The 12,134-nt window shown below is 38.0% G+C and overlaps 1 protein-coding gene across 3 annotated transcripts in view; it reads right to left on the bottom strand.

Moving 5' to 3' along the window:
* zswim8 (zinc finger, SWIM-type containing 8) overlaps positions 1 to 9,759 on the bottom strand; it is a 42,295-nt gene extending 32,536 nt beyond the window's left edge. The window contains exons 1-3 of one of the 3 annotated variants that reach the window (XM_051125735.1): positions 8,139 to 9,759; positions 3,141 to 3,294; positions 2,878 to 2,972 (exon numbers count right to left, since the gene is read on the bottom strand). In XM_051125735.1, the coding sequence (XP_050981692.1) occupies positions 2,878 to 2,972; positions 3,141 to 3,294; positions 8,139 to 8,316 (427 nt within the window). In that variant the 5' untranslated portion in view covers positions 8,317 to 9,759. The remainder of the gene's footprint in view (positions 1 to 2,877; positions 2,973 to 3,140; positions 3,295 to 8,138) is intronic. The other 2 variants (XM_051125733.1, XM_051125734.1) reach the window with 2 other exon arrangements.
* Positions 9,760 to 12,134: the final 2,375 nt, after the last annotated feature.

Raw genomic sequence — 12,134 nt, 5'->3', positions numbered from 1 at the left:
ATGCTGTATAAAACATTTTATAAACATTCACATTATAATATTTGCACACAATGCAAGGAGTTTTGAAGAAAAAATTAGGAAACATTAATGTTTAAATCGCTGAGGGAGTTTGCTGACTGTAAGACTAAATGATATAACAGCAATTGCACTGTACACAGACCATACAGGAAATGAAAGACATCTGAGATGGAGAGAGAGAAAGAAAGAAAGAGAGTCCAAATGTGTGTGGAGACTTGAGTGTAGGGGGTTGGCCAAAAGCTTTTACCACTGGACAACGGCCAGCGCTCCTCTGGCCAGTAAGAGCAGAGGTGGGGGTGGTGGGCAGTTTCAGCTTATAGCTCCTGTTCCAAATTCAACGGTCTTCTCAAGCCAACTCTACTACACCGCCTCTTTTTTCTTTCAGTCTACCTGTTAGTGCCAAAAGCACCCTTCTATTCCTTTATTCCTGACCTACATTCTCCTGTCAGCTGTCCCGGCTAAAACAAAAGGCCCAAAGAATTTAATAATCAATCTTGATTTTTGTTTGTATAAAACAGTGTCTTTCTTTAATTTAGCGAACCACTGCCTGGGCCAATAAGCACATCATGACTGCAAATGTCACTGGGTTGTCACCAGTCACACATCATGAAAGAATATAATACTGGACTGTATTTGGACAGTAATGTAAAATACATCACTGAAAACTCTCATTTAACTGACAATTTACCTCACACGCACCATAAACGATTAAGTGACTGAACGGATCTACCTGACACATATCCCAGAAGGCAATGCAGCAATTCTGTTGAACAGACTAATAAGTCTGCAGCAGCAACCAAGGGGTTTGGGCATCTTGTGTGAAGGCTGATCCTTGGAGATTTAGCATTGTATTCTCACTATGAGGTTAAACAAAGTGCAAAGGGAAAAGTTTTGGAATCACTTCCTTTTTAGGTGCAGCTGTTCTGTGTCAGGCCGTTCTGGCTCCACTCTGGTGGAGTAAGTGAAAACGTTTGATTTGGCCTTGATGGGCAGTTGGGAGGTCAGTGTGGTGGGTGGTCACTGATTGGCCAGGGCAGTTAGAGGAGGATGTTTTTTTCTGGTTTCAAGGAAGCTTTCAGCATCATATAACTGACCATAACCCCCCTAAAAAATTTTCTTCCACACAGTAAACAGAAAGTGGTGAGCGAAACACACATAAATCAAAAGAACCAGGCACATTACCTTCTCAAAAGGCAAGATGATTAAACAGCAAGATCACTATTATTTTTAGAACTACTGACACATCTTACCCTGAAGCATCAGACTCATTTAATAACTCACTGCTAGCTGATCTTGAGCAAAAAAAATAAAAATAAAAAATGTACTTTGATATGCAAAATACTACATAAATGGAAATATCCAGAGAGTAAGGTGAACAATATATTGGCATTAATGCAAGTTATACAATGTCATTTCCTTTGTACATCCCATTTATTACCATACAAACAACTGTAGATCTTAAAGTCAGAATAGCCTGCAATAGTCTTTTCTTCCCTATTGTGACATATATCCGAGTGAAACGGCTTCTGGAAAGTAGGGCGCGATTTTAACCTTTGCCAGGAGTTTGATTGACAAGCGATCTGACCAATCATAATGCAGAATCTGCCATTTTGTTCGACAAACAACCTAAACAGGAGAGTTACGATAGTCACTAACGGAAGTTGCAATAGTGTTTTCATCCCTATTGTGACGTATATACGAGTGAAACTGCTTCTAGAAAATAGGGCGGGATTTCAAACTTTGCCAGGAATTTGAATGACAGGTGATCTGACCAATAATAATGCAGAATCCACCATTTTGTTCGACAAACAACCCAAACAGTTGAGTTAGATTAACGCCAGTGGACTATGGTGTTCTGTCGTTTTTCTGCCTTTGAGACAACATAACTCCAATGTTCATTCATGTTCATTTCATGCTATAACTAGTAGTAAAGAGGAAGAAATTATCTGTTCATGTGCCGCTGGGCCAATAACATCATTACTCACTCGCAGATACATAGCAGGTTACTTCTGGTATTAAAGTCTCAGCTTTCAAATTGTAATTTTTTTTAATGAAATTCAAACAATAAATATAATTTTTTGGAGCTCTTTACTGTGACAGATGGCTGTAAAGCCTCAGTTCTAGCAGTTGTGAATCAATCTTGTTCCGCAAGTTAGCATGATAGCATGAAATACACATGGATCAACATCAGATGGTATGTTGTGTCATCCACACAAAGACATCAATATACCATTTTCAAGCTTGACTCTACTGACGTTAATCTATTAACTTTTCTGTCTGGTTTGTTTGTCGAACAAAATGGCAGATTCTGCATTATGATTGGTCACACCGCCTGTCAAGCAAACTCCCGGCAAAACTTATCGACCCCAAAATTTAAAAGGTAGCGCATATCAGTTAATTGACAGTTTATAGATACGTTTTATTTTTTCCTTCTGTCTACACTTAACGGGCAGTTTAAACACTGTGAATATACACACAGGCAGACCCCTGGAGGGTGTATGCGTGTGCGCGGGATAGGTCAGGCTTGGGCCAGCTGCATCATGATTTCCCTCTGCTGCTGTACGGCCCACTGCCTCCAACAACAGTGTTTATTCACACAGCCTGAGCACAAATCACTCACACATACACTTAGCCTTATGTGCCATGTCTTTGGTTTTCTCTCAGGCCATATGAAGACATGGCACATCAATGACTCTAAACACACAAGGGTGGCTTATTCTGAAGGCTATTTTAAAATCTGCATCCTAAAAACTATTTTAAGCTTGATGTTGAAAGTGTTTAATGCAGCAAAGCAGCTTTTTTTTAAGCTTTCGGTCAAAAACACACCACTTATGACATGGGATGTCTTTGATTTCTCACCTATTTGCAGAGGGTCTTTCACAGCCCTCACTCTATAGAGCTGCTCGCCACGCTGAAACTCATCGGGGCTGCCGTTGGCCAAACAGGAGTATAATCTGCAAGGGAAGAAAGGAATTAACCAGCATTCAACAGGTCATCCTGTCAAACTCCAAATCTTAAAGGACATTCTGATAACTTGCTGGGTAATCCAATTAATTGTAAAGGTAATCACAAGCATTTAAAAGCAAATGCTGATAATATATTAACAATCACAAGACTGTCACCTGATGTCCTCCTCATTCTCTGGGAAGCTCCAGTAGGCAATCCGCAATTGCAGCTGCTCAGGAACAGGAGGATAGACCTTTTCCACCACCTCAAATGGAATATGGAACGCCACCTGCTTGGCAGACAGCTCCACCAGAGGGATGACTTGTCCATCTAAGAAAAGAAGTGATATTAGAGTTACTGTTTCCGTTGCAGGTAAGCTGCATGCTCAAAGAGTCAAATTATCAGCGTCAATGGAGTCTCTGCGGTTACATAAAATTATGACTTGGTGATGCCCATAAACTGACTATTTTGTCAAGCAACAGTAAATAGCAGACAATGAATCCAGAACCAGACCGAATCAACCAAATTTTCATGCTGGTGTGAACAGGCCTTGATCAGTAGGGTGATAAAATCACTACTTTCCGGTCTCAGCCACTCTACATTAAACAATCAAAAATACTTGGCATTACAGCAAATAGCTGAACAATAGCCACATAGATGGCTGAGGTTCAAACGTCTCATTTTGAAATGGAGGGAACAAGGCTGAGAAGTGAGGTTCAAGACCTCAGGCAACCTATTTTGTTGTAAACCAGACTGTTCATATACACTCAAAGCTAAACAGAGAGAAAACAGGACAGCTGCCAACTGGGACTAAATGCTGTCCGCTGAGAGAGGTGGGAAGGGGGTCCAGTATCCTGCAGGGTCCTGGATTCAAGTCACCAATTTCCTCCAAAAAAAAAATGATAAGAGTAGCCAGGCTGTAAGAATGAAAAACACTCAAGACTAAAAGACACTCCTTCAAGAGCAACTGAATATTTGTGCCTACAGCCTAAAGTGAACTCAAACACAGGTTTCAGTGGCACTGGATATAATGAAACTTTCTTTTCTACATTGAGCCGCAGGGCTGTAGTGACATACTTATCTCATTAGATATTTGCAAGATCCATCTGAAACGAACACCAACATCAGGAGGTCATTATCATAACAGAGCTTTAGGCATTGGGACTGTAATCCACTGCACTCGGTCACCTTTGAGCTGAATCTCATATTACATTCACGCAGACACTGCATTGATAAACTGTCACTATAACACTGTATAACTGCCACATGGAGATCTCACATGAAGCCATGCTACAGTTTTCAACACATTATATTATGACTACACTGCATGTTGTGCTTAATAACAACTTTAGACCTGACTATTCTAGTATTATAGCGCAGCCCTTAAAGGGATAGTTAACCCCAAAATGAAAATTATCTTATGATTTATTCACCCTCAAGCCATCCTAGGTTTATTTGACTTTCTTCTTTCAGACGTATACAATCGGAGTTGTGTTTAAAAAAAAAAAAAAAAAAAAAAAAAAAAAAAAAAAAAGTGTCGTGGCTCTTCCAAGCTTTAGAATATTCTCTATCACCTTTTAGATAAACGGCAACAGTCAACAGGGCTTTCAAAACACTTTATTTTGCTCAAAAATCACAGTCATTCACTGCCATTATAAAGCTTTTAAGAGCCAGGACATTTTTTTAATATAACACTGACTGTATACGTCTGAAAAAAAAAAGAAAAAAAATCATCTAGGATGGCTTAATGATGAGTATATCATGGGGTAAGTTTCATTTTTGGGTGGACTATGTCTTACTGTTTTTTGAAAAGTCTTACGGTGTTTCAATAAAAAGCTTACTATACAATAAAACAGAAAGAACAAAACAAATGATTGTCTTTACAGGCTTGCCCCAATATTAATATTTGTGGTCTTGGTCACTGAAGAGCATGTGTGAACACAACAGGAAGTCTGTTACATGCCAAAACTCAGTGCTCTTAACACACACTAAATTCACACACTTGAATAATTCATTCAGCAGACTCATTCCAACACGTTGATTCATTTAGGAATGAAATAAAAGACTGTGAGCAAGTCATCAGATCCATCTACTGATTTGTTCAAAAACTGATTCATTTAGGAATTGTTGCTCGATGTTTGAAGAACATTTTTCTGCATTGACATTTGAAACTTTTCCATTTGCAAAACAAAAACAAGAACTTCCAATATTATGTATACAATGAAAGTTACTCAACAGAAACTACTGAACCACTAAACGAAAGCTACATTTTAAGATTCTTTTAAAACACAACATATACATCTATTGTAGCCTTCTGAGGTAAACTCAGCAGAGCTGTCCATTTTCACAAAGTGTGACCATTCTACTAAAAATGGGTCAAGTTGTGCATTGTTTTATCTAGGGGTTAAATCAGTCAACCACAAAGGGCAACTGTCAAGTACTATCAAAAAGAACACTACAACAGTAACTTCACAAAAAAGTATGCCAACCTGCAACTTCATATTTTACCATTACTGTTATATCGACAAGCTGGTGTTTCGGCTGTCAACCAAAGTAATAAAACAAATGTCACGATCAAATAGTAGATGCAAACCACACCATTACCAGACACCCACATAATCTAAACCCAACCTCCAAAAGATGAGACACTAAACTACTCTAGAGATGACTTACACAGACCACAAAAAGATACAAGAATACGTTATAGACAGACAGTGGGTGTCATAGAGACAACGACTTCACAGGGGACAGGTGACTCATTAAAGGTACTGCCAACAAACAGCTGCTCAGCAACAATATGTGCATAAGTGTGAGTGAGATCCCAGTGAATCAGGTGGCACACTCATACCCAGTTTTGGCTGACTAAACCATGGTGACCAACAGAAGAGGAGTTAGCACAGGCTGCGAGACAGCTTTGTCTTTTGTGAGGCAGTGAATAGGTGAGACAGTCTCTGTCCCACTGCTCCAAACTCTACCGCCCGCTGCCCAACAACCACAGAACAAAGACACCCGGCTCACAGAGTGCTATATAAACAGCCACGTCTGAGCGATCGTGTTCCCTCAGTTCCAACGCCAAGAAAACGGGCACGTGAAACACCCCTGATTTACTTCTAGAACCGATTCGGACAAAAACCAGGGGGATTTGGTGTCTCAAACTGGGCTATGCAAGATCAGCAGCATTATGCAGATTGATCAAATGGGGCTTTTTTTGTTTAACCACAATCCTCTACTCTGAGGCAGTGACCTGCACAAGACAAAGCTCTTTTTACAGCCCTCTGCTGCTCAACTCCACCCAACCCCCCACAACACTCGCGCGCTCGCTTACTCTCAATCTAAACACCACACAAGGCCTCCCTTTCCAAACTCCCTTAACTCATCCAACAAATGCTACACACTCCGCTCACGGATCTGCAGCTGCACAGATCGGTGTCTTTACAACTGACAACTCTCTCTACACATGCACAGCACGGGAGTTTTAGTGGGTCGGAGTTTCAGCAGAGTGACTGTGATGTGTTTCAAACTTCATTTTAACACATCACAGTTGTGCTGCAATATCCAAGCTTGAGATTTACAGCTTAGAGAGGAATAAAAGGGAAGGATACTGTAAAATAATATTTTCATAGAGTGAAATGTGAGTTAAACCAGAGCTAAAAAGAAAAAAAAAATGAACTGAAAAAAAAGATATTTTGAAGAATGTTGAGGTTCACACAACATTGGATCCAATAGGCTTTCCTGGCATGGGACAGAAGTAAATAAGCCATGTTTGGAACAATATTACGGTGATTAAACGACTGAATTTTTATTTTCAGATTAACTGTCATTGTAACTTTACTTTTGACCTCCTGTGGTGTTCAAGTCAAAAACAAAGTCACATTGAAAATTTACAGTAAATGTGACCCTGGACCACAAAATGAGTCTTAAGTAGCACAGATATATTTGTAGCAATAGGCAAAAATACACTGTATGGGTCAAAATTATAATTTTTTCCTTTTATGCCAAAAATCATTATGATATTAAGTAAAGATCATGTTCCATGAAAATATTTTGTACATTTCTTACCGTAAATATACCAAAACCTAATTTTTAGTAGTAATATGCATTGCTAAGAACTTCATTCGGAATATTTAGTTTTTCCACCCTCAGATTCCAGATTTTCAAATAGTTATATCTCAGCAAAATATTATCCTATCATAACAAACCATACATCAATGGAAAGCTTTATTTTGTCAGCTTTCAGATGATGTATAAATCTCAATTCAAAAAAAATTGACCCTTATGACTGGTTTTGTGGTCCAGGGTCACAAATGTCTGTTTCTAATTAGGTACAAGAAATCTAAAGACCTACTTAAAGAAATTATGAAAAAAAACATCATTAAATACAGATGCAATAACATTTCTAGCAATAACTATTTAAATAGTTTAAGGAATTAAGCAAACTGTGTCTCCTTTCCGGGTTAATTTCAACCACTTTTGGTAATTTCTGATATCTCACATATTTTCTAAACAACTTTTGCTATTAATAAACGAATGACGTGTTTTTAAAGAAACATTTACCTCAATGCATATTTCACAAATGAAATCACCATTGTGTCTGAAACGGTCAATATGGACTCACTTTGAAACATTAAGGCAACAAACCCATTCATTTAAAGTTGCAAAACAATTTGCTGTAGTACTACAGGTGTTTATGAAAGTGCTGTAGTGGTTTTAGTTGCCATTTAGTGATAAAATGGAAAATTACATGTTACACCATTGAACCTTATCATAGAGAACAGTATGTCCTTTTGATGATATCTAAAAAAGTTTTTTTTAAATGAACCTGTATGTAAGCAATATATATAATTATTATTATAATAAAATATAATTTGTGTAACTTCATTAAATAAAAACAAACATATTTTTGACATGACTTCACTAATTCAACATGTACTAAAATTAGTAAAAAATACCACTCCAATACATACAAGGTTAACTAATTTGTCCAAACAGGCCCATGAATGGAAGAACTTGTTAAACTTGGTAGTTTTGTACACACAGGTCACATGACAGTGTTGCCTATAAGTTAAGAATACATTCTAAGGTCAAAGGTGCAGCCATGCCAAGGCACAGTGTTCTCACATTACAATGACAGGACATAAACCACTTCACAGCACAAGAAGACAATCTTCCATTACCTTTAATCTTCACAGTGGGTGAATTTGGGCCGGCAGACTGTTTCCTCCATCCCCTCCAGTTCTGGCATAGACTTTCCGCCTCTGAAATGAATGAGCACAGGGAGTCCTCCTCAAAACGGTCCGAGTCTTCAAAGGAGAACCTCTCTCCGTCTTCCCACTCAGCGAACATCAGTTCCATCACATCCGCTGTGTGGAGACCTGAAAGCTTCAACTGAACGTGCCTCTGCGCTTCTGTTGTTTTGAGAGAGTGACACTCGCTCAGGGGGAGGGGAAACTCACACTCAACCCAAACACAGTGTGAGGGGCCCTGCAAAGTCCCTCAAGAAAGCCTGTGTTTCTTGAAAATATATGTTTAGGGTGTCAAATGGAGGATTTGCACATGACTGCGGTGCAGTTACGTGAAGTTAATCCATGCTTCTAGACCCCAACCGCTGGAGACACAGGGGTCTAGCTCTTGAAAAAACTGATACAACCCATAGCTAAGATTTTAATAAACTTCTCAATCTTTTTAAAACCTAAATAAGTGTTGTTTTACATTGTCAAGTGTGGACTTCCAGGACAAAAGCACTGCAGAGATGTATGATTGTACCTTTTGTTGAGGTTTAAATCTTCTGAAATAAGATTTTGAAATCAATAAGCCCTTCTCCAGTGCTTCTGACTGCCCATAAGTTTTCAAACTACATAGCAAGTGGTGTTAATTGACAGCAACTGTAGTGACTCACTTGCATGTAAACATGTTGGTAAAGTTCAGGGCGTTTAAGCAAACATGAGCTCTTTTTACTCAAATTCATTTAAACCCCCTCTCCTCTGTTTGTCCTATCAGCTGAGCCTCGAGTCCCACAGCTGCTCTACGGCTAACAAAACAAGAGAGCGCTGAAGAAAAACCAGGTCCCTAAGTAAACCTATTGACCCTCCGTGGGGCTATTACTCTTAAATAAGGCCATATCACAATAGTAAACCTGTGTTAACCCAAAACAACCCCGGCGCGGTTGTTTTTCTTTCGAGCGAGGTAGCTCTGCTAACTCCGAAAGGCTAGTCGGTTAGCCTGCTAGCTTTCCGGCTAGCCCGAAATCCCAAACACTTCAAAAACTGTCAAAATAAGCGCTGACACGAACTGTGTTTTTACACCTACACATAACCAGACGGAATAACACTGTTTTGATGTTTTGGCACAAAACGCTTGGTCCCTAATCGGAGTCTTGTCGATCCACTGGTGACCCAAAACAAACGACTCGCCAGTGCTTTTATCTCCGCATTGTGCCTCTATGTGGGTTTGTAGTAAAATCAGACGACTAAAATGCAGATTTGACCCCTCGACCAGGACAAACGTCCATCCGTGGAAAACATAATAAATTGTCTTTATGCCACCTCTAGCTGCCTCATTTATGTCTTCTCCTTTGTGTGTAAAAGCTTGTCATCCGCTTGTCTTCATGTGCCACCGGCCGGTTCTTTTCTAGTCCTCCGTTTCTAGGCAGCCAGCGATCTCTGGATCCAAAATGTTTTTTTAAACCGACAATTTGGAGTCGAGATCCCACTGTTCTTTCTGTCCTGTCCCCCCTCCTCTCCTCTCGGCTGCTCGGGAAGATGAAGATGGCTCTCCAGCATCAGCTGATCCGCACTTCCGCTCCACATTAAAGCCAGACAAACACTAGTCTCTCGTTTCAAAGCGTTTTGTCTTGCATAACGCATTATATGCCAGTTATTTTCTTCATAGGTATGTAGGTCTGGTACTCATTTAGATTGCATTTCAATTGTTTGATTTACAGTAATACTTAAGTATCAACAAATGAGTATTGTGCAACAGATTGCCATGAGTGTCTCGGACTGATGGGGGACATTACATTCAAATACGTTAATAACAATGAACGAATGCATGGTGATGACTTGGACAGAGCTTTCTTGATCTCTGAGCGATGTAAGTCAGAGTTTAACGTCGTTGGAATCACACAAATAGTGATTTTAAAAGGCTTTCAGATCTAGTGTCCATTCCAGTGGACATCAGTTTATTTTATTTTTTATTTTTTGGTGCCAACCAAATCGAAAGTTTATGTGTTTGATTACATAATACTAACTACAAATCTAATAAGTGCAGTGATTTTATATATTTTTGTCATTTATTTATTTTTACAAAAATTATTTCCTTTATAATGTAATATATGGCAACATGTAACAGACAAAAATTGCAATAATTTTGAACCTGTTTATCCTAAAATAAGTGACTTTTAAAATTTTATATAAAATATACAATGCAAAATAATTAATTATTAAAATTAATACATTGATACAATTAATGAATTAATTTACTAAAATATACAATAACAAAAATATACATTTTTTATGTGACGTCCATATTAAAGGACAGCCTTAATATTTCCTCAAAAATGACAATTCCAATAGATAGATATATTGAATATTACGCTATGCATATTTTCATTGACTTTTTTAATTTTGTTTTCCCATCACCATTTTGCAAAAAAAATAATGAGGAGACAAGGTCATGCGTTTAAATCTGTTTATGTATTTTTTCCAACTTGGTGTCTAACCATTTGACTATTCACAGTTTTGCTAAACCAGTTGTTAACCAAGGCTACATGTGGCATATTAGCAGCCTTTACATTTTTACATAATTACATAATGTTTCTGTTTGGGATTGAATAATAACAGACCATTAATAGAATATATCAAGAACTGAAGCGTGTAATTCATTTAAGCCGACTGGACTACATGGATTGTACTTAAAGTTTGGCTTCATCAGTAAACTTGACTAATTACTAAACTGGTCTTCTCCATCTGTCTTTTTGTCTCTGCCTAATTTCAGTTTTGCTTGACTGGGACTCCAACTAGAACAAAACAGCAGCACTGCTATAGCTCAATTCATTAATCAAAGCAAGAAGCATTGAATTTGTAAGCCTATGTCTTCTTGTTTTATAAATAAATACACCAGTAAACCTGAATAAACACCTGGCTGAACACTGCAGGATGCAAATGTAACATAACATTACTCAAGCCCCTCCAACGCAATTTCAATGTAATATAATGACTGGCCAAAAGAGGTTAACAGATGACGTATCATACTTTCAACAGCACATTCTGACTATGTGTGAAATAAATGTGCATAGTTTGAAGTTCTACCCTGTTAGTCTGTTGCCCTACATAAAGTTGAGGTCAAAAGTTTACATACACCTTACAGAATCTGCAAAATGTGAATTATTTTACCAAAATAAGATGGATTATACAAAATGCATGATATTTTTAATTTAGTACTGACCTGAATAAGATATTTTACATAAAAATACATTACACATTAGTCCACAAGACCCCATTCAAAAGTTTACATATTTTTGATTCTTAATACTGTTTGTTACCTGAATGATCCACAGCTGTTTTTTTTTTTTTTTTGTTTAGTGATATAGTTGTTCATGAGTCCCTTGTTTGTTCTGAACAGTTAAACAGAAAAATCCTACAAGTCCCACAAATTCTATGTTTTTTGTTTTTTTTTTTTGTTTTTTTTAGCATTTTTGTGTATTTGAACCTTTCCAACAATGACTGTATGATTTTTAGATCCATCTTTTCACCCTGAGGACAAGTGTGGGACTAATATGCAACTATTACAGAAGGTTCAAATGCTCACTGATGCTTCAGAAGTAAACACAAGGCATTAAGAGCCGGGGGTGAAAACTTTTTGAATTTGAAGATCAGGATAAATGTAACTTATTTTGTCTTCTGTAGCTTCTGCAGGGCTGTACTAAATGAAAAAAAAATTATATTTAGCCAAAATTAGGAAAAATGTACACATCTTCATTCTGTTCAAAAGTTTACACCCCTGACTCTTAATGTGTCAGTTTTCCTTCTGGAGCATCAGTGAGCGTTTAAACCTTTTGTAATAGTTGCATATGATTCCCTTAGTTGTCCACAGTGTGAAAAGATGGATCTCAAAATCATACAGTAGTTGCTGGAAAGGGTTCAAATACACAAAAATGCTAAAAAACCACAGAA

The sequence above is a fragment of the Labeo rohita genome, chromosome 13 (assembly GCF_022985175.1).
Source record: "Labeo rohita strain BAU-BD-2019 chromosome 13, IGBB_LRoh.1.0, whole genome shotgun sequence".
NCBI classification, from domain to species: Eukaryota; Metazoa; Chordata; class Actinopteri; order Cypriniformes; family Cyprinidae; genus Labeo; species Labeo rohita.
This window is presented reverse-complemented; position numbering and strand designations above follow the sequence as displayed.